Source organism: Anser anser (genome assembly GCF_964211835.1).
Source record: "Anser anser genome assembly, chromosome: 12".
Classification (NCBI taxonomy): domain Eukaryota; kingdom Metazoa; phylum Chordata; class Aves; order Anseriformes; family Anatidae; genus Anser; species Anser anser.
Window position 1 is genome coordinate 7,966,989 of NC_139733.1, and position 27,047 is coordinate 7,994,035.

At 53.9% G+C, this 27,047-nt stretch overlaps 1 protein-coding gene across 5 annotated transcripts in view; it reads right to left on the reverse strand.

Moving 5' to 3' along the window:
- Positions 1-27,047, reverse strand: part of BSN (bassoon presynaptic cytomatrix protein) — a 75,114-nt gene that overhangs the window by 27,085 nt on the left and 20,982 nt on the right. For 4 of the 5 annotated variants that reach the window (XM_083796064.1, XM_083796065.1, XM_083796066.1 and 1 more), the window contains exon 3: positions 11,580-12,377. In XM_083796064.1, the coding sequence (XP_083652190.1) occupies positions 11,580-12,377 (798 nt within the window). Of the gene's footprint in view, positions 1-4,758; positions 11,557-11,579; positions 12,378-27,047 lie in introns of those variants that run through there. The other variant, XM_083796067.1, reaches the window with a different exon arrangement.

The window sequence follows — 27,047 nt, forward strand, 5'->3', positions numbered from 1 at the left end:
CGGGGTACGGCACGGCCCTGGGAAGGCTTCCAGAAGTTTCATCGTGCCCACGGAGACAGTGGCAAAGGTGCTGCTGGGTCCATTCCCCTGCAGCCACTCCTGCTCCCCAAGGAGAGCAGAAGAAAAGGAATCACAGGATGAAGGAGGCACGAAGGACTGGGGCTTTTCTCCACGTGCTTAAGGTCCCTCGAGGCAAGGTTCGTTTGTAACTGCCTCAAACACATCAGCAAGTCACCATCCGCCCCGGGAGGGAGAGCATGGCCAGGGTGGGGAGCCCAAAGCTGTGCCCAGGAGGTGCCTGTGGTCACGGAGAGATGCCTCCGCAGCCACCTCTGCCCGGGCACCCGCAGATGGAGGAGCCAAACCCTGCCCTCGGTGGCAGCTCCTTGCCCCTGGGCTGCCACCACGCGAGGGGACCAGCACAGGGCCCCACGCGCCCCGCTCACCGCGCCAAGCCAGCGCTCGTGCAGCCCGGCAGGGCCACGTGGGGCTCCCCGAGCACAGCACACCTCGTCCCCAACGTGCTGCCTTATTTTAGCACGCGCGGCAGATGGCAGTGGGAAGATAACGGCGAGGAGCAGAAGCAGAGGAGAAGGCTTCTGCAGCGAGCTCCCTGCTCTGCTGCAGGGTTTCGGGGCGTTTTCGTGGCACTTGCCGGGAGGAGCTTTGAGGCAGCCCAGGGCTCGGGTGGGAACTCCAGGCAAGGAGAGCAAAGATGTGGGAGAAGCTTGCCCTGGTTTTCAAATACCACTTCGCAGGAACAGCTGCCGTTGGCTCAGCACAGCCTCGCAGCAAGGCACAAACAGAAGAACTGAAATAATCCGTGCCAAACGGAGGCAGAGCCCCTGCAAAGGCCCTCGGGGAGCAGCCCTGGCTCCGCCAGCTCCTGCCCGCGAGGCTGGGGGGAGCTGGGAGCACTCCCCTCTGCGGGGCTTCTGCGCATCCCAGCCTGAGCGCCTCTAGGGCTGCAAGGATCCTCCCTGCCCAGAGCTTCCAGCTCCCCCAGCCCGTGCGGAGCTGGCGACAGGGCAGCCTGCAGCTCCAGGCCCCACCAGGACAGGCGGAGAGGAGAGAGCACGATAATTCCTGCAGCCGCGCAGCGCGGACGGGTACACGGCAGCAGCTGCTCCTTTAAAGCTGCTGCTCTTCCGAGCAGGCTGGAAAACTGTTGGAATTGCAAAGTATTATCGGGGGCTTTGGGAACAGGCTTAATTAGCTGGAACTATTTGCTGCGTTGGTGAATTGCTTCCAGAAGCACCTCGAGAGCTTTTTGGAACCAGGAGAACCTTCGGAAGCGGAAACATTTCTGTGGTGCAGTTAGGGGAGCGCCTGGTGACACCTCTGCCCCCCACCGTTTCTCTCTGCCCCACAAGCGAGGCAGGCAGATTTAAAAAGAAGTTTTGCATCTCCTCCTGCCCGCTCAGGAGGCTCCCCTGGAAATTTCTGGAGCGCTGGTGCTGTTGGCATCCTTCCCCTTGCAGCGGGAGCACGGAGCAGCCTTGCCAGCTGCCCTCAGCTCCGGGTGCGCCGCCGCCACGCTGAGTGCACCCACCAGGCTCCCAGGCCGCCTCACCTCGCTTCCACACCCAGGTGAGGGGTTGCTCGCAGCATTCGCCCTCTTGGGGAATTTCAGGCAAGAGCTGGCAATGAGATTTCGGGGATTTTCAGTGCAGCTCGGTACTTGTGCAGGGCGAGCACCTGCGTTTTGCTGGGATTGCAGCAGAAAGAGGAAGCAACTGTGCTCGTTTTGCACGCTGCCCAGCTCTCACGCCAGGTGCCCTTTCAGGCACCACCGCTAGAACCTCCTCCCAAGGCAGGACGCGATAAACACTTCTGGGCCAGCTTTTCCAAGACTGCAGGCAAGCCTGCTCCAGCCGACGCCAGGCGATGCAGTCTGCCCGCGGCCATGCTCCCTCTGCGAGCTCCGTCTCGTGGCACGTTCCTCGTCCAGTTGCTCGGGGCTGACCAGGGCTGTCTGCATCAGCGTTACCAACACTAATATACATCTTATTTGTTATGTGGCCTACGCTAGCTATTAATGTGCTGTAGCACATGCATTTCTGCGTTGGGGACGCTGGTCTGACAGGTCCCCGGGCACCCGGAGAAGAACCCTTTCAGGCTGCTCATGGGCATAGAAACTGGAGGAAAAAAATCGACATTGAAAAAGTGCAATTGCTGCAGGATCAGGCATAGGCAACTACGTTAATACCTCAGCTTTTAATTGCAATCATTTATGTTGACAAATATGCCTCCCTGCTAATCCCCTATAAACTTCTGATTATTTACAAGGAGCTGGCTTACAGCCTTACGTACAAAACAAGACTATTAAAGCATCAGGCTTTACAACTCCAAAACACACACACGGGAAAAGCCGAAATCCACAAGCGCCAGGAGGTTGGGCGCCAGGCGTGCGAGGGCTTTTAAGCAGGTAAAGGGGCAGGTGGGTGCCTGGGGGGCTCAAAGCATCTGCAAAGGGTTGGCACCCAACTCCTCTACAAGCCGAGAGCCAAGTCCCAGGGATCCATCCCAGGAAGTTGCTTTGGGAAGAGCAGAAAATCAGCACAAATAAATACTAAAGCAGCTTCCACTGTTCGGGATTTTGCCAGGCAGCACCTGCACCCAGCTTTTATGAGGATTTCACACCTCCAGAAATCAAACACGAACCGTTTCCCTTTCAAGTAAGTGGCACATGGCAACCAAAAAGGTATTTATTTCAATGTTTCCAGCCAGTTCCTGACCCACATATCTGACAAATTATTCACAAGGCAGCCTTTATCCCTCTTTATCCCTCTTGTTAAGAGTGATTTCTGCAATGGGAGGCAAGGATGGATGAAGTGCAGGAGGGAACAAGGCCACAGGCAAGGGGCACAGCCCTCGAGCAGCCCCGTACAAGCAGACAGTGTGGCAAGAGAGTTCCAGAGTGGAGCAATCCTGGGGGAAATGCCTCTGTGAAGGTAAAATCCCCCAGTGCAGCTGCTGCAAGCACCCCCTGGCCCTGCATCAGCCACGCAAACAGGGCTAGAGGAGGAGGAAGCAACCAGACACTCAGCGCACCCCCAGTCCCTTCAACACTGATTTTCAACATAGCAGGAAGGTTGATTTTTTTTTTCTTCATTTTAATACAAAAGCTCGACCCCCAGAGCTGGGGGTGTAGGACCACCAACCGCCTTTCGGGTCCTGCTGCTCCGCCCTGCAGGAGCTGGTAAAGGACACAGCGTGCGCAGGGCTGACGAAGGTTTCAGCAGCGTGGCTTGCTCCAGCAGCATGGCATCAGCGTGCCCACGGAGCCTTGCTGTGCCTCTGCGCTTTGCCAGCACCGGTTTTGATGTGGGAAGGATGGAATAGCCTGAGCTGCAGTCCCCAACACGTGCACATCCCAAGCAGTAATCCCACCTTCATCTGCAGTAGCTTCTTCCCCAGCAGTCCTGCTCATTTCACCATCAGCAGCCCCTCTCCTCACTATCAATTTATTCCATGGATGGTTGCAGATGCTTAAGACTGCGGGCTCTAACTGCAAAATGCTGCTGGGTTCATAACAAGAAACGATGCTGGCTTGGAAGGTGGATTGACACCAACACAGAAAGTCTGGGATGCTCCTGTCACAGCTGAAAAACCAAGCACCTCTTCCGCAGTCCCCAACCCACTCAGAAATCCAGTGCTACAAAGCCAATTAAATGCTCGATTAAATGTCCTAATGTGTTCCCACATGAAGTACTAACATAGCACGTTAAAGAAAAAAAGAAAGAAAGAAGTGCCAGGTTGTGTAATGGTCTGAGAGCACATCAGGATAATCTGAGCCTGCTCCCCAGGGATGGAAACAGGAACAGCCAAATCCCCTCGCCATCTCAAGCAAAAATAGCCGCTCCTCTCTGCCCACCACATCTCCAGACCGTGGCTCTGACCCACGTAGTCCTGCAGACACCACAACTGGGCTCCGTGCTCTCCAGCACGTGTACAGGGTCCCCTCTGACATCCACAAAGCACTATGGCAGCTTTAGCTTATTCTGCTTCCTCTCCAGACTTGGACTTTGCCTGTTTTTGCTGCCTCCAACCTTTCACACACACAACAGTAACTCCTTGCTAAGCGCACAGAAGCACAGTGATTGATCTGCTCACAGTCTTTCCCCAGGCAGCTCTGGATGGCAAAGCTCCAGCTATAGGAAGTCACTCAGGCCTTCCCCGTGCTGGGGGGTGCTGCTGTCCATCACCCCTGACCCATGGGAGCACCAAGCCCCCCCGAGCATGGCCCTGCGCACCCACCTGCCAAGTCCCCGTCCCCTCCGTCCGAGCGGGGACAGCTTGGGCAGCTTTCTGAAAGATGAGTCCGTTCTGCAGAGGTTGCACAGAATGCCATCGGCATTCGGAAAAGTTGTAGCAGCTACTGAAATGAGCTGGCAAAAGCATTCAAAGCTTTGCGAGGGCCAGGGCATGACACAGAGAGCTAGCCCTGTTATAAGGACAAAAAGAGCATCCCTAAACTATCCCCTCACGCTTTTTAGGAAGCGGCCGGATCGATACTGTAAGGATAAAGCTTCACCATCAGCTAAAGCAAACCCAAGTCCAGGCTGCTGCAGCACCGTGACGTGGAGGCAGGTGACACCACTTGGCAGCAGGGGTCAAGTTGCCCCTTGGGACGCAGCGGCAGCATCGCCGTGCGGTACCACTGCCAGCACGAGCGAGGGAAGCAAGCTGGCTTCTCGCTCAAGCTCAAACTCCAGCAAATCTCTTAGGAGACTCCGGAGGTGGCACTAAGCCTACCTTCTGCTCAGATGTCCTGCACGTGCTGGGAGCGCACCCGTTGTCTCCCCAGCCTGGGCTGAAGCAGGAAACGGTGGAGCTGCTTCTTAGGGCTTCAGTGGCTGGGATGGCTCCACAGAAGACCCCTGTGAGCCCAGGCTCCGCAGGCACCGCCTGCAAACGCAAGTCCCCTGCCCCACTGTCACCCCAGGAATACATAGTTTGCTTTTATACATAGTTTGCTTTTTTTCCAGTGGTTTTTTTTTTTTTTCACTGAAAACAACCTGCACGCGTAGGCAGCGGCTTCCTCCAAAGCACTCATCAGAAGGGTTAGCACACAGATGACATCTGTCTATTAATAATATAATTGCTCCTAAGGGAGGAAATGAATCCGTGACTCTGTTGTTTTTCCTGAGTAAAGGCACAGCAGTTCTTGAGATGATTTTCCAAGTGGCCACAAGCTGACAGCAGGTTCAGCAACAAGAAGCTCAGCATCTGCAACTGGTTCTGGAAGCTCAGAAAGACACGGCCAGCAGAAGACCAGTGTCTGCAGCAGACACGTCTCCAGGGATTCTGCAGAGAAAGCAGTAGCGAGGTCCATTTTGGGACTCTGCTCTTAATTCAACCCAATTTGCTTGGTCATACACCATAACCAAAACTCAGCCCGACTTCAGCCCTGTGCTTTCCCCGTTGGGTCCAGGCAGCAGGACCCGGGCAGGCTGGGTTAATTACAGCATGTTAAGCAGTAGGGAAAACTCCTGAGTCACAGCAAGCTGTTAATTACCCATTCGTAAAGGGATTTGCAGGCTCACGCAGGCAAAGCCGACTTCCACATCGTGCTGTCATAGACGGCTCTCTCGTTTTGCCTTCAGTTCAGGTGGCTGACCTGATTACTTGCAGCCTGGCACTGGCTCTCAGTCCTACGGCAAGCTCCCAGCCCTGCAGTAACTTGCAGTTTCTTGGGGTGGGGTACAAAATTGTGGCAAGGTGACGCCGCTCGCCCATGCTTTGAGCCCGTTGTCAGAACTCAGCCGGGAGATAACAGCTAAAAAACGCAGCAAGAGCACGGTGTCTCCCCAAAAGCGGCCGCAGCCACGTACGCTGCTGAATGGCATGGACCTACTTAGCAAAAGGGCTGTCCTAATGAGGAATGAAATAAAAATTAAGAAAATTTTAAAATCTGCAGTCATGGGACCCTGCGCAGCTGCTGCCCTGCCAAGCTGTCACCACCAGGATGCATGATTTAAGGAGAAAAACAGCCCCAGAGGGGCACCCGTCACGGGGACGGACGACAGCTGCTCCCTGCTACATCGGGAGCCACAGGAGGAAGAGAAGACCCCGGGTTCTGTCAGAAACGGACGTGCACGAACCTTGAGCCGCCGTCCCCGCTCAGGGGGCGGCTGGGGGCCGTCGGGCCCACACGGGGGCACATCGGGCCTGAACCCTCCCCACCCGCGGCGCTGCCGGCACCACCCGGGGCCTGCTCCCACCGGCTCTTCCTGGGCAACCCCAGGGCCAGGGGACAGCACGGAGCTGGCAGCGTTCCCTCAGCCCCGCTAATCCTCTTCGGCCAGGAGCTAGGGGCTGACTGCCTCCCCCTGACAGCATGGGTGCCCTGGAAGGGGCCGGGAGGCCCCAGGCACGGAGCTGTGGCTGGCGGCTCCCACCTGCAGCACGGCAGCAGCCCGGCACTCCCCGCCACCACTCTTCTCCCCCTTTCCACCCGAATGCTCCTTGTAACGCCAACACCTGCCCGCAAAGACCAGCCACAAGGGAATGTGTCCCACGGAGACAAGCACGTCGCCCCTAGTTTTTCTTTAGCTGTAGCAAGGACAGAGAAACAAGAAATTTGCTGACACCGGGCTGGGAGATGGACGGCACACCCTGAGCATTATGAAAAGCATCCTTTTATAACACATTAAAGCACAAAAATAAATGCCAATTCCTGTCAGGATGCAGATGCTGTGTGGCAGGGACACGACTCCGTGAGAGGGCCCCGCGGAGGCACGGCACTGTCAGAGGTCCCAGCCTTGTGCTGGGGAGCAGCAGCAGCAGCCTCGGACGAGACGTGTCCCAGCTCCTGTTTCAGGCTGGTTAATTAGGCAAAGGGGCATCCTGCCACGCTCATTTAGTGGCACAACATGCGCACTTCATTTGTTCCTTAACACAAAACCACCGGAGTCAATTGGGGTCAGCTGGGGTTACTGGGAACGCATCACGCAGCGCGGGGCAATCACGCTCCAGGCCAGCTCTTGCCACATCACTTGCATCCATAGCAGGCGCTGATTTAAGGCAGGATGCCTTAAATCCTAGCAAAACGGCCCTGCGTCTGCCTGCCTGCAATGGAAACCTCTTTCCTACCTGCACACCACCAGGCTGGGGCAAGGGGGAGTGCCCGAAAGTGCCAGCTCCGACTTGGTGGGCAGACCACCACGAGCTGGAGCCAGCAGCCAGGCTCCTGGAGGAAGCACGACGAGGTGGGAGGAAGCTCCAGGCACCCGTACTTCTGGTAAGTCACGTAAATGACTTATTTAAAGCTGTGTAACGTATAGCAGGGCAAGCAAGACAACTGGACAGTGCACATTTGGGCTCCCTCACCACTATAGCTCCTTCTGTCCACTGGTCAGCCACAGCCTCTGGTGCCCACAGGCCGCCACAGCCCACACCTTCTCCTGGGATGTGCTGCCACAATGCCATGCTTGTGCCTGAACTTCAGGCCTACCTCCTCAAGAGCCCTAGGCTCTCAGTCCTCACCATCACCTTCCGACCGTGCCCCGAAGCTCGCTAAGGCTCAAGGTCCTGCGAGAGGACGGGCCACGCAGCGCATCCCGCAGCAGCTCTGGCCAGGTGCTCGCAGCCAGACCGAGCTACGCCAGCACAAAACCAAGGAGGAAAGCTCAAGTCGCCTTCGAGATCTGCATAAGAAACCTGCCTCTGGATACAGGCAAGGAGGAGAGCTGTATACAAATGCAAGGCTTTTATGGAAGACACGCAGCCCTGACCTTTGCAGCCTTCTAACACCATCAAAAATCTTTTGTTGGCGGATGAAAGAGCGGCACTAATTCAATGGCCGGGTCCCAACACATCCAAAAGCTGTGGTGGCTTCTCACCCAGGTTTAATGAGAGCAACCACAGCTTAGCAACAATGACTGAAATACCTACTGGCCCATGACAAACGTGAGCAGAAGAGCTTCCAGCATAGACAGTGACAACAGAGGCAGCCCCAGCCCCGTACATAATGATGTGATCTGGGGAAAAGAACCTTGCCCGCTCGCTCCTTTTCTCACCTCATACCACCTGGAAATGAAGGGAACCAGTTCCTTCAGTGGCTAAGCACCTATGCAACTCAGCTGATGACTCCACAGAGAACAGCATTTTTACTTTTTTTTTTAATCTTTCGTTAGGTTTGAATGCACTCAGCTGAATGAATCACTGGGGAGATGCAGCTTTGCTGTGCCACAGCAGAGGGTGGGAGGGGACGACAGGGACCCAGAGCCTCCGGCTCCATCTGTAGATCAGGCGTGGGATGGATCTGAAAATATCACAGGTAAGCAGTGATGGTTCCAAGAGAAACCAGAAGTTTGAGGGGGCTGCAGATAGGGGCAGAAGCCTCTCCTGCTCCTCCACTCACTGGCCACTCTGTCCCTGGGGGACTGCCCCTGGCAGAGGCAAGGGGCTCCTGGTGATGCCGTTTGTCCCGAGCATCGTGTGTGATGCCACCATGGAACTGGGGTCTTTGCCAGGAAGCAGTGCTGCTGGCACGTCCCTCAGCTCCCAGCTGAGGTCTCAGGGTCCCCATGCACGCAGACGTGTCACCCAGCCCTGCCACTAGCACGGGGCTCAGCCTGGGCGATGCTCTCCACTAAGCCGTGACAGTTTGAGCTAATACTTGCGGAGAAGTCTCCTTTAGTGGAATTTAGTCCGTGCCCCCCTGGCAGTACAGATGACCTAGTTAGTGAAAACACGTGTCCTGTTTGAGGAAGGACACATTATTTAGGGTTCTTCCCCAGCCCCCAAGCAATTATGTGGTTTTGCAATGAAACTGCCAATGCACGCAGCCCACCTCTGTGAGGAAGCCCAGCTCCGTGACACTGTGACCCAGCCTCAGCAGCCTGCAGTGACGATGCAACTATTTGCAGAAAACATATTCTTCTAGCACTGTTTGGCTGCAAAACTCCATCCTTCCTCCAAAAACCAGGCCACAACAGCCTGTGCCTTCTTCTCATCCCCCTTGGTGTGACTCACACTGTCTGAAGCCAGGGAGGAAGGCTCTGCCCAGGCTGCAGGGTACCGCCCGTGGCTGCCCAGCCTTCAACGCAGGCTCCTCTGAATATCAGCGGACCCAGGCTCAAACGTCCTCATTAGCTTTCACAGAACTTCCAACAGCAGTTTGCAGTCAAGGTCCTAATTCGTAAAGCAATTAATGGATCAAGCCTTGCTACTTCAAAGAATGAGCTCTGCTATTTGTGTACGAATCTTGAAGCTTGGGACAAGCTCAGGTGAGCTGCAGGCAAAACACTTCCACTCAGAGGATAAGACCACAGAGCAATTTTCTAAGAAGATCAAGCAAACCTAAAGCCTGACAGTATTAAAAGATCTTACAATGTTCCCCCCCCTTTATTTTTCCAGAAAGTTTAACAACATTCACAGCTCAAGTGTTACATTTATTCCTCAACTCTTAAAAAATAATTTTGCATCAGCCAACCCATCTACTCTAAGCCAGATTCTCGTTCCAGATATCCAAGACCACTGCCAGGGAGAGGCTACCTGCCTCTCAGCCACCTTTCCATGGTACCTGTGGAGAGCACCACATCAGCAGCTACAACCCAAGCCCAAAGTAATGCTCTGTGCCACAACGGGGTGTCCAGGGGAGCATGCTACGGCCATTTTATCCACGTGTACGTTTTCTGAAACTCATCCTGGAAACTCATCCTTACCCAAGAGCACACCGAGACTGGGCTTCAGCCCTTCGCAAGGGACTACACAAAGCCTGGACACATTTTCTCACCAAAATCCTCAGGACAGGGAAGAAGCAGTGCTTTACTGGTACCCAGTCTAGTTCTGCTCACATTATGCCTAATAAAAACATACCATGCTCCATACCAAGCAGTCTTCAACTCATTTTCATAGAGCACTATTGCTGCAGGTCTCATCCCAGCATCCAAAGTAACACCAATTTCCACACAGCTCCGTTTCAAAGCAGTCATTTTGTGCTGGGAAGATTGCTGCTGCTCCCATTCTCACCACACAAACCTCTTTGAGATTCGACCTTTTAGAACAAAACTGGTAGGAAGGAGCAGAGCATTTCTGCCGAAAAGGGAGTCGCGTGAAAGGGGTGCTGCTCCACGCCTCTGCGTCCAGAGCTTCGGGAAGGGGAGAACATTGCTGCCTGTAATTGAAACTGCAGGGAAGACTTAGGGACATAAAATGTAATTATCCACAGTGGAATGGAGCCAAGATTAGCAATCCTACTTCTGGCCATTTGAAATTCCCATTAACTTTTCCACATGCTGATGGTGTTGGTTGTGTGTCTTGCTGGCTGCTAGATGCAGCACTTCCAGGAGCAAGCCATGGGCACCCTCTCATAAGGGTCTTGAATCACCTGTAGAGGAGGAGGTGAGGGTCTAGACTTCAGACAAGGCCTTCTCCAAGGGTCTGTAAGATCTCCCTCCCTACTGCCAAAGGGGGAGGTATGGGAACACCTGCGCCAGTTGCACCATGCTCCTATAGAGCTGAGGCAGCTAGGAGATGGTTAAGGTTCCTTTCGGGGGCTTTGGAAGATGCTCTGGGCGGGCACCACAATTCAGAGACTTCCTGGACCACAGCTGGTGGGACTGGATGGCCCTCAGCCCACCTCGGCCTCCTCCTCCTCCTCTCCCCGCACTCCACCCCAGCGGGCTGCACAGCACCCAGCTGCTCGCGTCCAAACAGTGCCGTGCACAGCCTGTTCCCTCACACCATATGCAGACACCACAGAGCAGGGGATCTGGAGAGGGCAGCAAACTCCAACGGGCCAGCTTGTGTCCTCAGCTGGCTTGAAACCCTCTTGTTGGGTCCCAGACCGCTTCCCTCGTGCCCCCACCATCTGGGGCAGGACATCCACTGCCAAGCTCCGCCTGGCCGAGACATCCACCTGCAGCACCAGGAGGAGGACACTCCCTGGTGAGCGGCTTTTGTTTCCTTACCCTGGCCCCTGACTCCTTGAACACCTACAGGGAGCGGAAAGCATTGCTGGGGGTGCCCCGAGCAGCGACCACCCCCTGCTCTGCTCCTCACGTGAGATCAGTATAAAATCTATACATTTTTGTGAAATCCTCGGTGCAGACCGGTGAAGATTTACCAGGGGATCCAGAGCCTGTTTGCAGCAAGTCCCTTCCACCCTCACAAACCAAACCGGCCCAGTCCTGGCACCGACACGGTGCCGGCTGCAGCCTCCCACATTCCCTGGGCTTTTCTCCCAGCAGCCGTCCCCTCACGATTTTCAGGGCTCTTTTCCCGTGGAGCCTTCTCCCTTGCCTCCACGTGACCATCCGCACCCAACTTTTGGGATTGCCATCCCCACCGCCCTCCAGCGCCTCCTGCCTCACGGTGCCTTGTCTCCTCACCGCTTCGGGTCACGGGAAGCACACAAAGAACACGGGACATTGCTATACACCCGGCACTGCTTTCACTGTGAGGAGATCTGAGCTTTGCATGCACCTCTGGCATTTGCTTCTGCCCCCAGGAGGCTGCTCGCAGGCCGGGGCTTCATACAGCAGGGACCAGCCTCTGATGGGAAACGCATTGTACTTTCCCCATTTTAAGTGACAAGAGAGCGATGAAAGCGCTGCGAGCCCCCTTACCTCCACCAGATGAGGCGTCGGGTTGAAGCCACACATGTTGCACACCTGCTGCCGGCAGGTCGTGCAGGTGTTGTAGTTGGGGGGCTCGCCGGAGCCCACGTTGATCTCCGCCTTGCAGAGGGGGCACAAGACCCTGGCTTTCGGCACTTCCTTTGGCTTAACGCCCGGCTCCGGTTTGCCTGCTTTGGCAGCCGGCGCAGCCCCAGCCCGGCTCTGCGCCCCCAGGGCTTTGGGACCAGCTTCCTTGCTGGCGTCACTGAAGACGATTTTTGGAGGCACTTTGCCAGAAGACTGCTGACTTGGAGCGGGGGCCTCTGGCTGAACAGACATGAGCGTGCTCGCCTGGGTCAGGAGGGAAGCTCCGAAGCCGAAGAGCTTCCCCGTGAGCCCCTCCTGGGCTTGTTCAGGAGCCCCAGCACCAGGGGCGGGGGGTTTGGGGTCTCCCACCGCCTTTCTCTGCTCAGAGGAGGAAGGTTTTGCTTGATGGTGCTGCGGGGAGGACCTTGCCGCTTCCCGAGGAGCGGCGGCTTTTGGCTGGCCATGCTGCTCCCTCTGCGGTGCAGCCGTCTGTGGTTTCTGGGTCTCAGGCAGTGGGACAGCGGTGGTGGCACCAGGACGGGCGCTTGTCTGGGTGGGTGCCGGGGTCTTCTCCTGGCCCGCCGGGAGCTTGGCTGGGGAGTGGGACGGAGACGGCGAGGGGGAGTGCAGCTGCTGCTGGCTTTTGGAGCGTGGGGCAGTGGTCATGTCCATCCCCAACGCCCTCTGCATCTGGCAGTTCAGGCACAACCATTCCTTCACCTGTGGGGCAAGAAGAGGACACGGGGCGGTGAGCGACCGTCAGCAAGCAAGGCGCAGCCAGCACGTGCACCACCAGGTCATGGCTAACGAGCTCTGTAAGCAAAATCCTATGTAGCTAAGTTATCACCCTCCCCCCCAAAAAACAAACAAACAAGCAAACATTTCAGCACTGTGTTCTTCGCACAAGTGTCTTGCAGTCACGGGGAACAGACCCCATCTGTCACAGGTACCTACAGCATAACAGGCATGTGCTGAAGCAGGCTTTAATTAGCTTTGTTTTGCTTCCAAGGCTTCTGCTGCAAAGCTCTTGCTAGCTATAAGGCTTTCGTCCCCCCAGCTCTCTCCTGGTGGAAGAGGGCTCTTGATGCGGGTGCAGAAGCTGGAGGGAGAAGGTCCTGGAAGCCCACTTCTTCTCTTGGTTGGGGCCTCCCTAACCCCATGAAACCTCCTCCCAAGCCTGCGCCCTTCAAGGCAAGCAAATGGCGTCTACAAGCAGTCCAGAAAACAGCCAGGGCCACCTCCGGGGTGAGCACAGGACCTGCAGAAGGTCCAGGGATACCGGGGGCAGAAGGAGCAGCTTCTCCACAATGCATCAGCTCCTCTGGGTGGGCACAACACCGGCGTGGGAGTGAGAGGTTAATTCCCACTCTTGCAAGGACAAGTCAGAGGATGCAAATGAAAAACGTAGTGCTCCCTGGCTAAGTGGAGATAAATGAAAGACTTCCCCCCTTGAGAGACGTTCCCTGTGACACACTAATGTCTGAATTAAGTTAATTAAAGAGGCCGTATGAAAGCTGCGAGCCTTCTAATATGAGGAATCCCCGGGATGCTCTGCAGCTATGCAAATATTAACGTATAGCACAGGATAACCAGGTCTGCTTGCAGAAGATTTCCCCAAGAAAAGCAAAGCACGGGGCCAAAAAGAACCAGAGCGTTCTCCAACTCTGCTCCATCTTCCATCCCTGGGTCTCCAAAGCTCCTTCCCACACCCTACAGAACCGGTCACACATCAGCTCCAAGCTCTTCTCACTCTGCCATGCCCACTGCTTGCTGAGCTCCCGTGCCCCAAACCCTGTCACTTCTGCTCACCCTGTCCGCCCTCCAGGCCCTCAGCAGTGTGACCACGTGCAAGGGGTGCTGCCTGCTGCCCAAACCACCACCCGACGTGAGCCACCCCAACCGCATCCTCCCCATTTAGCTACATCGCAAGGGGCTGTTACAGCCACTGATATTTATTAGACTTTATAACTTCTTGTGGTTTTGCGATCACTGTTCTGAGCCACAAACTGAAGATGTGCAGAACTCCTCACATTATTTTTGCGTTCTTGTCCCTCGGCGTTTTTCCCCGCTGCGCTATTTCAGGAGAGTGGCTCCTGAACTCCCATCAGCTTTGCGTGCTATCCCCATCAGCTCTGATTAAGGGAGAACCAATCCTTTCTATTCAGGTTCTCTCTCCCCCACAAAGTTCCCAGTATCTAAGAAATGCAAATCTTCCCTCTCTGCGTAATCTTCTTATCCACACTTTAAGACCCTAGGGCTAGGTAGTGGGGAAAGAGCAGATCTCCACCGTGCAGAAGTGCTCCCTGACACCAGGAGGTCCCCCAGTCTCCTGATGGCCACAAAAGCAGAGTATGGGTCAGGGACAAGCCACCAGGACAGTCCTGAGCCCAGAGGCTTGGGAACAATGGGATAATTGAAGCTTTTTCCACTTAAACCTGGTTCATGTGCATGCCTACAAGCTCACTTGCATGTGTACATGCATACAATCAATGGTGCTTTGCAACCAAGACAGGAAAAAAAAAGTGTTCCAATCAGACAGAAGTGACCAGACAGTTACCAGTGTTTCAGCGAGCACATGCTGTGGAATACCGAGGAGAAAACTCGAGGGGATACAGCGGTGTGGTGGGCTCCCCGTGTGAATGTCTGAGACGTGACTTCACGTGGGGCTACCGCACTGCCTGGCCAGCCTCTCTGCGACGTGTGGCCTATGCAGATCAAAGACAATTGAAAGGATCCTGGAAGAGTGAAGGTTGGTAACCCAACCCCTGAAAGTCTTGATTTGGCGGAGTACTGGGTGATTAAGACTCAAACATATGAAATGATGGGCGACTCAGGTGGCTTGCATCACCTTCCTCTGCGTGCTAACCTTCTTGCCCGCCGACCAACCACGGAGGAGTGGAAGATGCACAGGAAACACGACAGAAACAGAGGCAGGAATATGGAAAGAAGTTTTCCTACTACTTCTACATTAGTGCCAACAGTCAGGGTAAGCAGCAAAACGAAACACCCATCAAGGAGAAGAGGAAAACCTAAAAAGATCGAAAACTCAAGGTCCAGCTCCCATCGCTGGAATGCTGAAGTCACCATTACGCTCTGAAATACCAAGAAGCAAAGTTATGCTTCCGTGAACAGCCTTGGACTGGCTGTGCAGAGCATGCTAGTCTCCTTCAGCTGACGAAATTTGACTGCAGAAATACTGAAAAATTCGAAGAAAATTGGAGTGCAAAATGATGATTCTGAAACAGAACCAATCCCTCAATAGGGAGTGAACGAGGCTGGCTAGAAGGGAAGGCGACTGCTGTGCAAAAAAAAAAAAAAAAAAGGCACAATTGGAAATATAAAATCAAAAATTATCAGAGCTCAGCACACCAGTATCAACTGATGGAAACAAGAAGCTGTGAAGTACGTAAACCGTATGAAAACACAGGAACTTCATGAAAAAGTCTGTTGGGGAGCAGCAGAAAAGATTTATCACGTGCATCATGGACAGAGGCTACCCGAGGAAGGACACAGGTCCATTACTGGATGCAGAAGGTAACGCTGCTAATGAGAAAGATATGGTGGAAGTGCAACAATTACTGCTGGTAAACATTTGGAAAGAAGCAGGATAATACTCATCTCAAGGATGAAGCATTTCCAACTTATTAGCAATTGAGACGAACATTCAACAACATCTACCAGCGCTAAGGATATTTAAATTTGGCAGATCTGAATAATTTTGCATCCAAAAGATCTGAGAGAGCTAAGAAAACTGCTGCATGCTGATGTTAAAGTGCACTGAGGGAATTTTATAAGACTGCATGTCTTCTGCTTAAACACCAAGCCAGCAAGGGTATGACCTGAACAGGCCAGCCAGCCATCTAAGACAGAAAGATGACACTGGAGTCATGCAGCAGAGAACTGAAGGGCAAGCATATATGCCAGTCAACGTGGTTTTAGGGAAAATAGGTCATGGAAAGCAAACCTGATTTTATTCTCTGCTAAGAATGCAGATTTGGTATTAGTAATGAATGGAAGCAATATACATGATGTCCAAAAGGTGTTTTAACCTCATAATAAGTGACATGCTGACAAAAAAAAAAAAAAAGCCCTACAAAATACTGAATATGCTAAATGGATTTCAGAGTAGTTACCTGGCAGACCTAGAGGACAACAAGGGCTTACTACTGCTTAGGTACCTCTCTAGTAGGGTCCTGATCTCACTGTGGCAATATCACCACATCACAGAGTTCGGTATAGCAATAAATATGGATGCAGCCGAGTCTCTGCTTCCTGCAAACCCGAGCTGGCTCCATGCGGTGGCACGAAGCTGGAGGTGGGAATATGGAGGTGGCTCAGCCTCTGCTTCCAGCACCAAGGGAGCCGTTCCAGAACCGTGAACGGTTCAACACCGACATTTAAAAAACATTAGTACAACTCTGCAAAAGATATAGACCGGATCTGTAAAAGCAATTTTAGGAGAAAATGTCTGAAATGAGAGAATTAAAGAGGTTGATCTTTTTAGTTTATCAAAGAGAAGATTAAGAAGTGACTTGATTACGACAGAGCTCCACATTCAGAGGAAACAATATCAGGTACTAAAAGGTTCTTAATTAGGCATAAAAAGGCATAAAAAGAACTAATGACTGGAAATGGAAGCCAAATATATTAAGCATCATTTTTAACAGCAGATGTTTCTAGCCATTAAAGCAAATTATACACATGCTGTTGGGCTCGGTACAAGGCTCATGGAGGTAAAACTTATAAGGCCTTTCATCTCTAGGGGATTTAGTGCCCAAACTCATCTCGCCAGCTCTGAAAGTTTGAACCATCCAGTGCGACGGGATGCACGGGGGGGCCAAATCCTGACCCTCTGCAGGTGGGCTCGGTACAGGAGAGCGGTGCTTTGCAGAGGTACACAGGGAGGGCCAACATGCGGCCCTGTGTACTGCAGTTCACCAGTCCCTCTAGAACAACACCCAGGAAGCCGCCCAACTAAAAGCGACTTGATACGAAACGATGATGGAGATGGCTTGTTGAGCTCGTGGGATTTTCGCCGTTATTCTACCACCACCTCTTTTAGGCAGTTATGCGGAGACGGCCTGCCCCCTGGATCTGTTAGCAGGAGAGGCTGGTGATGCGCAGGTTGTTTGGATCTCCTGAGGCAAGACAACACGGCCGTGAAGGCCTCCTAAGCACAGTGCTCGGCCTTCGCAGTAGGCAAGAGCTTTAAAGTGAGCTGCAAACAGAAAGGCTTCAAGCAAACGCCCATGATCTCTTTGAGCCAAAATTTAGGACCATAATGAAGAATAATTCCATCTTTACCACAGATTGGCTATTCGGGACCGCTTGGAGGTGATGCAGAAGGCTGTCCTACTGGACAAGCGGACGAGGACAGGAGAGCATTAGATGACTATTTGAGATTTGGGAGACTTGGTGGCTCCTGACAAGCTCTGCCCATTCACACCTCCCCGCAGCCACAGCTCTCCATACAGGAGGCCATTGGGCACGTCAGGAGCACAGTTACTTGTCTGAAAGGGTTATTTTAGGCTGGCACCAGCAGCTTCCATGTGATCTCAAGTAAGAGGTCCCATGCCGGTTGGCCACTTTGAACAGGACAGGGAGAGACACAGCCTGCCCTCCTTTCCTGGCATGAGAAAACTGGGTGCACAGCCAGCTGAAAAACGGGACAAGTTCATTGTCAAGCAAAGGAAAGGAACGTGGGTTTGCTCCAAGTTGTCCAAAATGTGTATTTAACATTCTACAGATTTGGAAATCCTGGAAAAACGCATTTGGGAACCACAAGACAGCAAGCCTCTGGAAGGAGTTTTCCAACTCCAGGCCTCCAGGAGCCCCAGCTCACAAAGCCGACCCCCAGCAGATGTGCCCGAAGACCATGGTCCCATCTCCCTCGCCACCTTTCCTGGGCACCAGAACCTCCAGAGCCAGGGTGGTATAAAAATAGCCAAAGCTGTAATTTGGTAACGAAGGTACTGCGTTAATCGCCCTGAGGGGAGGCTCAGTGCCAGGGATCACTGACTGGGTGAAGAAGGGGTTCATCAATGGGTGCTACTGGCTGTCCCGGAGGAACGCTGCAGCATCCCAGCATCTTCCTGGAGCTGAAGAGCTGCCAGGGACATGCCTTGAGTGTCCTCACACGCCTTCAGCTCATCAGCTTAGCCTGCAGCTGAAGAACCACCATCTAAAGAAATAAGCGAGTCAGCGAAACGTCCCTTCCTTGCAATGCCTCCCGGATCAGCTCTGGAGGAGCTCTCCGGGGGCACGTCTTACATTTTGTAGCATCGCACCAAAATCTGCCAGAGCTATGCGCCGTGCAATTAAAGGAACAGCCTGATCCAAGAGAACAGGCAACACTATGCGACAGCCTCCAGCTAGGGGGGGGGAGCAGCAAGCTACGGCGGGGGGCTGGGGGTGCTGCAGGGCAGGCAGAAGGTGGGAATTGCAGGGGGAGAGCAGGGAAAGCTCAGCAAAGCCTGGAAGAGCTCCTGACAAGCGAGAAAAGCTAATGGTACCACACAGAGAAGGCTTCCCGCACCATCTCAGGCTGGCTGGTGGAGAGCAAAACAAATACAAATATATATATTGTTCTGAAGATTTTGCCCATTTCTCCTGTAGCAGCACAGGGACAGCTTACCCCAGAGCTCACCTATTCACAGCAGGGCAAGCAGCTCTCACTGTTTGGATCGGTGCACAACCTGCACACAAGTGAGACAAGAGCCCTGCAAAACACCCCCTGGGAGGCTGCAACGTGGAGCACCAGCCAGGGTCCCACCTAGGGGAGCAGGCACGAAGGAGAAGAGAGCAGCAGGGGACAAGGTCTCTGCAGGCTCCCCTGCAGCATGGCTGGAGCCGATGGCTGTCCCAGCGTGGCCTCAAGATGGGCCAAAACGCATGCCAGCTCCACGCCAGTACACACAGGGACGTGGGCTGAAGTTTCCTGGTCAAGATGTAAAGCATGCTTGCACAAGGACGCAGCGCTCCGGAAGGACCGTGCAATTAGGGGTGTTCAGGCACTTAACTGGCAAGGGGATCAGTCAGCGAGGCACTTCTGAAAACAGCCACCTTATGCTCAGCTTTCTCTTCAAAGATATCAAAACAAATAAAATCCACTCCTCGGCACTTCTGTCCAGAAGGGGAAGCCACAGAAGCCCTCGGTAATCATTGTGCTAGCGCTTGCCAGGAAATAATCAACCCGTGCTGGCGAGCAGGAACAAACCCCCAAAACTCATCTCCTTCACTGCAAACAACAGATGGGAAATTGCATTTGTCCAGAGAACCAAGCTGCAGAGTAAGACAGCGCCATTTCACCCTATTAGTCATTTATTAACCAATTTTCCCCTAAGAAAGCCTCTTTCTCTAGTTAGCACCCCCCAAACTAACTGAGAGCGAGTCTTCTCCCGCTGCTTTCAAAACGACCAGGAACCACAAACGGGTGCCATCTCTTCTGCGCACAGCAGAGGAAAAGGCAGCAGAGTGCACGCAATGTGCTCCTGCGGGGAGATTGCTGCTGGGATACAGGCAGGGCAGGAAAAAGGCTGCTGGAGACGCCTTGCATGTGTGCATCACAGCGCACACCTCTGTCCCCGGGGCGGCCGCCCCTGCCACCCCCTGCCCATGCACAACAGGATCTGCACGCCCTCCTTCCACACACCACACAAAGATTAAGCAAACATAAATTAAAAAAAAATAAAAATAAAAAACATCACCGAACAGCTTTGCAACTAACCTTGGCCTGCCGTCACAGGCAGGGTGGTGCTCCCCCTGCCAGGTCCCCATCGCCAGTGCGCTGAGGGAGCCGCTGCCTCCTGGGTGAAGGCAAGAAACCCATGCCCCGGTCGGGGTTAACGGGTGGCAGAGCCCTTTCTGTAGCCAGACCCTACACTCTGATCCTGCCGGGGTGCCCCCAGCCTCTCCTCCCTGGTCACGGGGCCCCCGTCACAGCACGATGCTGCCCAGCCCTGCAGCCTGCAGTGCCATGGCCCTGGGCAAAGGGACAAGTCCTTCCACTTCATTAGCGAATGTTTCTTGTGCGATTTGCTGCCTCACTAGCTCCTGTTTAGACAGCCTTTGTTCTCCTTCCGTGGGAGCACATGAAAGGTTCGGACGCACAGATGTGCTCGGAGGACGCTTTCCTCCACACGTGGTCACGGGGAGCTGCGCAGAGCTTTCCCCCCAGGGTTTCACCTCGTGAGCTTGCAGCATGGACGTGCTTTAAGTGCAGCTCCAAGCCCCGCAGCTGCAGGGCCTCGACACGAGCCCTCGCGCTCCTGGGAAGCCTAATGGATTGCTTTGCCTCATTTTGCTGCTGCTCCGGTACCCTGCGGCGACGCATCCCAACATCGGGAGCCTCTGGGGCCCTGAGACTTCTTTGACTTCTACAGAACTAAAATAGCAACCTAGGAAGAGCGAGGGGCCTGGTGTCAGTGCCCAGAGCACGGGTTTCCCTGGGCATGAAGGGGAAAGCTGGCAGCCGAGCCCAGCAGCAGCATGATTCCCCCCCGTTGCAACGCACAGGGGTTGCTCTCGATACGCAGCCTGAAAGCAGATTAACTTAAAAGCAGCCCGCTTTCCTGTCGGTAGTGCGGAACAAACCCTCATTCATTTGCTGCACGGCTCCGCGTGGCTGCTCCGAGCAGGCCCTGTTGCAGCCTTGCCACGAGTTTTTGGTTCCTCTGGGGATGCTCCTCAACAAGCACAGCACCTGGAGGCCGCACCTGCAGTGCAGGGAACGAACCCAATGAATGACCCTGAGTACCTCAAGGTCCTTTTAGGCGTCAAGTTTTGCCCCGTCTACAGATGTCACACAATTGATTTTGCTGTTTTGCTCATTACAAACCGGGTGGGACATAATTTTTTAAAATGATACAGATAATCCTGGGTGCTGACATAAATAGTACAAAATATTTTCAGAGAGAGCCACAGAACAGCCATTTCTGCCTCCCATCCTCTCCAGACTGAAGCAGCCAAGTTATGCCTCGTTTGTCCCGGTCCAATGCACTTTTTTTTTTTTTGGAGAAAACCGACTGGAATGAACAGCTTGGGCAAGGGAACAAACTGGAGTGGACCAATGCAGCAAAGCAGAATGCATTCTGTCTTTTTATTGCTATGGATTAAATATGTAACGGATGCTCTTGCAGAATGTAAGGCCTGAAGACAGACAAGCCATTGCACAACCTTTTTACATACCTAAACAGAGTTAATTACTCAATTATTTCACATAAACCTAAGTTCCCTGCCATGAATAATTCTCAATCTAGCCAGCCACAGGACTGGTGAGGCACAGATCTATGGCCGTAGCAAAGAAGATGCGAGCTGATGCAATGGCCCTGAGACACCCCAAAGCTGCCATGACCTGACCTTCGTTAAGAAGTCCTGACCCAACCGTCACCCTGCAAGAGTTCCTCAGGGTAGGGGATGACTTGGGGTGAAAAGGTTCATCCCACAACTCAAATTTAAAAAAAAAAAAAAGAAAAAAGAAAAAAAAAGGCAACTCCTGCTATTAAGCACTGGCCAAAGGAGCAACAGCATGAGCTGCCCCCAGCTGAAATCACTCACACTGAAAATCACCGAAATTGCCTGAAATCACTCCCACAGCCTGTGCCATTGTTTGGATTTTCGCGCTGCTCAGCAGATGCAGGTATCGAACAAAGTAGACAGCCACAGAGCGAGGCAGGACCGGGTCACGTCCCCTCCTGCCCCCGCTGCATGTCCCTGGGTGCCAAATTCGGTCCTTACACTTCCCAGCAGTCGTGGGTTTACTGGGTGGGCACTAGAAGGTGGAATATCGGGGCTTTAGCTTAACCATCCTGACTGTTAGCGAGCAGTCCCAACACGTTAACCTAAAACTTCTTGCAGTTTCAGTCTGCTACTTGCTGTCCCCTTCCCCAGAGGACAGAACTGCAGCCTGGGACTGGCGGTTCCCCACTGGGTGCATTTGTCTGGAGGAGCCATCCATGCACCAAGGCCACGAGGCAGTGACAGGCACCTCCTCGCTGCAGAACGGGGTCCTGGTGTCTCCAGGGCATCCCCTTAGGCACAGCTCATGGCCACGTGTGCCTCCAGGTCCTGCTTGCAGTGGGAACAGCCTTTCTACAGCAGCGTTGCTATTCCTGTCCCAACGTACCCAGACACGGTGTGCTAGTGATCACCTGCTAAGTAAAAACCACACCATTTCTAACACAAAAATCTGCAAAGAATTAGAAGTGAACAGATACCTGTAAAGCCACGCCGCTGTTAATTGTATTTTCCTAGCTGTTAAATACTCCTCTAAAAAGGGGGTGCTTAACTGCAAGCCTGTCTACAACAGCAATCACCCTTTCTTCAAGGAAAAAAAAAAATACTAACACATGAAAATGCAAAGCAAGATTAAAACGGGTCTTTCAAATCAAGATTTTTTTTTTTTTTGCGTGCCATGGAGGTCTAAATCAAAAGACCCCAAAGAGTTGCACAAACTCTTCATCAGAAAGCACCCTGCTATGTCCTACTAGCTTTGTTCTGCTCAGAGGACAGGCCAAGTCCTTGGTTACAGAACCAGAAACTTCTACAGAAGAGAAAAATGTAAAATAAAAATTGCTCAGTTAAAAAAATTATACCCCGGAAGCAAAACTTTCCTCTTTCTGGTCACTCTTCTCCCACTGCTTCAGGGTGGGTGCCCAGCAGAGCCAGCCTGGACCACGGCCCTCAGCACCGGCACGTTGCGTCCTCTCGTTTGGGAGGAGAGCAGAGAGCTGCTCCAGCTGGGGGTCCTGCAGAAGGCATGCAGGAGCTGAGAGGAACCAGCATCCAACAGAAGCTCAAATTAACTTGTTAGGCCAAGAGGAAAAAAAAAAAGCTTCCCTTACTTGCTGATTTCTGATGAAAACATCGCACCTGTGACAGCCACCTCCAGACAGCTGTCCCTTCTTCTGCCAGTGCAGTGCTGTAAAGGTGCGCAGGACCAATGACCTATATGTTTCCTACTCCAGCCCAAGAGCTCAGTGCAGCACCTTTGGGTGCTAAACACGCTCAGCGCCTCCATCAGCACTGCCACCATGGCCAGAACAGGCACAGGACTGGTGGATACCTTGTGCAAGCTGAGCACTGTGTCCGTTCCGACTAAACGGAGATAAAGACGAGCAAACTGCATCGACCCAGCTGACTTCATCCCCCCTTTGATTTGCTCCAAGCTCCAAACGCCAACGAGGAACCACTTCTGGAGAGAAACACCAAGTGCTGTCCCAGTACCACAGCTTCGAGCAGAGTTAGCTTGGGTTTAAGCGCCAGCTGTCGGGGCTCTGATCCGCAGCGTGCTTTTCAGACGTGACGGCAACAGCAAGCACCGCTCTCTGCATCCTGCAGCGCTGCCCCACCGCCGTGCGCCCCAGCCTCCAGCCTGGCGGCACGGGAGCTGCGGGGACAGCGAGCGGCCGGACCCAGGCTGCAAACGAGGGACGGAGCGGTGAGGGGGAAGCAGCAGCATGGAGAGCATTTTGCACCCAAACCAACGCCGCCTTCCATGTGCCCGCCTGTTCGGGCACCGTCGCCTCCCGGTGCTTTGTGCAGCGAGGAAGTGGCGGCAGAGCAGGGGGACACGGATGGTGGCTGGAGGAGGCGGGGGCTCCGAGTGATGGTGCTGGAGACCTTCCGAGGGCACCTCCTTCAAAACCGTCAGATCCCGGGACTTGTCACCGGGGACATGCTCCCAGCACCTGCACAGAGGGTCACTTCAACGCGACCCCAGCCTCAACTAGAATTTAACACCCAGGGTTACCTATGGAAAACAATACTTCAGAAGTGCCTGCAGATCTTTCTTCCTAACTCAATAGGACAATAAGCATTGTCTGCTGAGAGCAAGTAACGGCATCCCAGAAGCCACTCAGAAGACAGATGGCAGCAGCGGCGTGCCGGTTTGGTGGTATTTTTCAAAGAGCTCTCAAATACGAAAGCCACAATCATATCATCTGGAAAATTAATATGGCAGGTCAGAACATAAGATAGAGTTTGTAAAACCGAATTTCAGCGCATTAGCTGCTCCTGTGTTTGCATGCCAAGCTCCACCAAGCACCAGGGATAGCTGCTTTTCCCCAGGCCTGACAGGCTTTGCAGCAGGGAGAGCACGCGCTGCTCATCGTGGGCAGAACGGACGCAGGCGTGCTCAAGGACAAGCCTCTCCCCACAATAAGCGTGTTTATGATTGCTGAGGAATCCAGAGACTCAGGTAATTCAACTCTTTGCCAGGTCCCCAGGGTACCTTGTCACAGAGCACTAGTTTTTAGCAAGACCTTCCCACTGGACCCGTGCTGTATCTGCTGGGCGCCACGCTCTGCTCAAGACCTTTACAGCACAGTGCAGCACCTTCCTGGAGGGCAGGAGCAACGTGAGGTGTCCCCAAGGACAGAAAGACCTGGTGGCATGCCGGAGAGTGCAGGAGGGACCGAGCAGAACAGATGCGTGGACCACAGCCGTGCTTATGCTGGTTTGGGAGGAGCTATGGCCCCGAGGAGCTGCAGCCACATCTCCTCCCAGCCCTGCTTGCGGCAGTTCAGCACCTGCAGCTCCCCCTTCCCACGTCTTCATGCACTGGTGTACTGCACCAGGCAAAAACCTATTAAACCAACACCCCCCTGGGTGCTCCCGTTTGTTAGCACCAAGCCCAGCCACGGCCCCACGCTGCAGAGCGGCGCAGCCAACCTCTTGCAGTGATATACGTGCACACCTGTAGGTTTGCATCCTTTCCAGGGGACATTTGCTGAGCCCATACATCTTGCAAAGCTGGGTTCCGTGCAACGACAAGCTCTTTTGCTCTTTGGGGACAGGGCTTCAAATAGCTGCTTGCTTGCGGCAATTAAACGGGAAGAGCGCTGCCGCCGACTCCGAGAGCAGGCTGTGCTGTGACTGATGCAAACGCCGTCTGTAGCGCTCTGATAAGGACAGCGGATGATTCACAATAATCCAGACTTTGCTAAACGCATGAGCCCAAGCCTTTGTGCTTCTCCTTCCTCGTACCAGGAATGCGGTGTGTCACGCTCAGCAGAGGGGCGCGGGGCACCAAAACTCCCTTCCCGCAGGACCGATGCGTGCGCCTGTCCCCTTCCAGCCTCCCCTGGCAGCAAGGAGCCGGCCGGCCCAGCCCCAGGGCTGCAGGCAGGAGGACGAGCAGGCAGCTGGAGGGAGCAGAAGGTCAGCACTGGGCCTGCTTCCCATCCTGGGGGAGTTCCAACAGATATTTCGTGCCCAAATTAAGCCCACCAGTGCTGGGTGCTGCCTCGCCTTTGCACTCCGGCACCCAGCCACGCACCTGGAACTGGCCCTGGGTGCCTGGGAAGATGCCCGGGGGTGTCACAGGCAGAAACGAGCTCCCGGAGCCAGCAGAGCGCTGCCTTCCCCCAGCACCCACCCCCGGCTGTCGTAGCGCCGTGCTGCATCCCTGCCTTAACTCGTTTCGACACACATTTAATCCCACAGACCTGCTGCGTAGTCTATTCCGATCCCATTAAGACCACATTTCCCTCTCTACATTTTCCTACTGAGCCATTGCAACAACTTCGCTTTGATTTCCCTCAGAGAAAAAAAAGCCAAGCCAACGCACAGCATATTTACAAGGCGAACCAAATCCAGAGCTGAAAAAAATCCCACCCTTCGGCTGTCCTCGATCAAAAGGTTTGCAGTCTAGATAAGACCGCGTTTCAATCAGAGCTCAATTAACCAGTTTTCATAGTCCAATTAGCACCACACCCCTCCGGTAAGCGCTGCCCAGGGGCAAAGCCTCACGTTATGTCTCCGAGACTGGAGGCAAGAGCCACGAGCAAGGCTCCGTGAGCTTAAATTCCAGCTGCGAGGAACACCTCGGCAGGCGCGACCTGCTGTTGTGATGCCTGCAGACACCTTGCTGCTAGCACAGGGCTATTTTCGGAAATTCCTGATGCTTTCACGCTACCTAAATCCACTTTTAGCCTGTAAGCACTAAAATGCAGCCGTGCCCCAGCAAGAGGTGGGGGGGTGGTTAGGAAGAAGCAAGCTCGGAAAACCAAGCCGGGTTTCTGGTGTGAGGAGCCCACACGGCTCTATAAATAACGACGGCCATCGGCTAAAATTCAGGTCAAAAGAGATGCTGCTGGGCAGCACCCGACACCCTCAGTGCTGGCGGAAGCCCCGGCAGCAGGAGTTAGGTGGGCTGCAGCTCCTCCTGCGACTGGTCTCATCCCGCACAGGGACATCCCGGGAGAACAGGAAGAAAAATAAAAACAAAAAAAACCACACAGCAAAGCTTGAAAACCCGGGGGAGCTGCTGGCGCTGCCCCTAGCAGCACCCTCTCTGCTGTGCAGAATGCAGCTGCCCATCGTCCCGCTGGGTTTCTCCTTACAAAGCCCAGTGAAGGAGGAAAGCACGTCCCCAGGCAGCTTTCCTTTCCTTTTAACACCAAAGGGGTACGCTGGGACCTGCTGTCCGCTCGTCGGAAGCGGCACCATGAGCAACGCCAGCCCCATTAGTCACCGGCCACCGGTTGGCCAAGCTGCTCGTGGCATTTTCTTTGAGTGGATTTCTCATTATTGGAACCGTCTATGCAGAGAGGAGCGAGAGGCAGAACACGGGAAGGAACAGCCACGATTACTCATGAGCTTTTTTTTGTTGGCTCCGGCTTGGACGGCAATCCATCGAGCAGGCACCGCGCGCGCCGCTGCAGACAGCCCGCAGAAGCCCCTGCTCAGCCTGCAGCAGTGGCTGCAGAGGCAAACAAGTCATTTATATTTAGAAAGCCTCAGCAAGTGCAAGTCTGCCGCTCTCCAGCTTCAGACCAGCTGCTCTATTCAGTGCTAGCTGCCCCAATAAAAAAAGGGAGAGCAAAAATAAATAAATAAAAAGTGCAGCTAGGAGGTGATGGCAGCACCTCACTGCGACGCTGCAGACACGGGATGAAGTGGGGACTGGCATGCTCGGCGCACAGATAAGGGGATTAAGAGGTGAAGGTCATCAGCAAGGAAGGGAATACGTGCACACAACCTGTTGGTCCAGGGAGAGAGATTCAGGAGTCCTATCAATATTTTCACACCAAAAAAAAAAAAGAATTATTCCCTGCAATCACATTCAGAGCTGGCTGAAGCGGTGCGAAAGCAAACAGCCTACTCAGGATCAAGCTAGCGTGTCTCTCTTTCTACCCAACCTGACCCAGTGGAAAATTTCTCCTGGATCTGCAAAGCAACAGCAACGACAGATTGATTTTTCTGGCTTTTCCTTCTTCGTGATGTAGCTACTTCAGAAGCCATCCCAAAACGCGGGACTTGACCCAGCGCCGTGTGCCTTGCCAGCTGCAGGGCGCGATGCCACCACGCCCGCACGCTGGAGGCAGCACCGTTTGGGCACGACGGCACCTTCACCTGCCAAAAAAACGCCGGGTGCAGCAATCGGCTTTA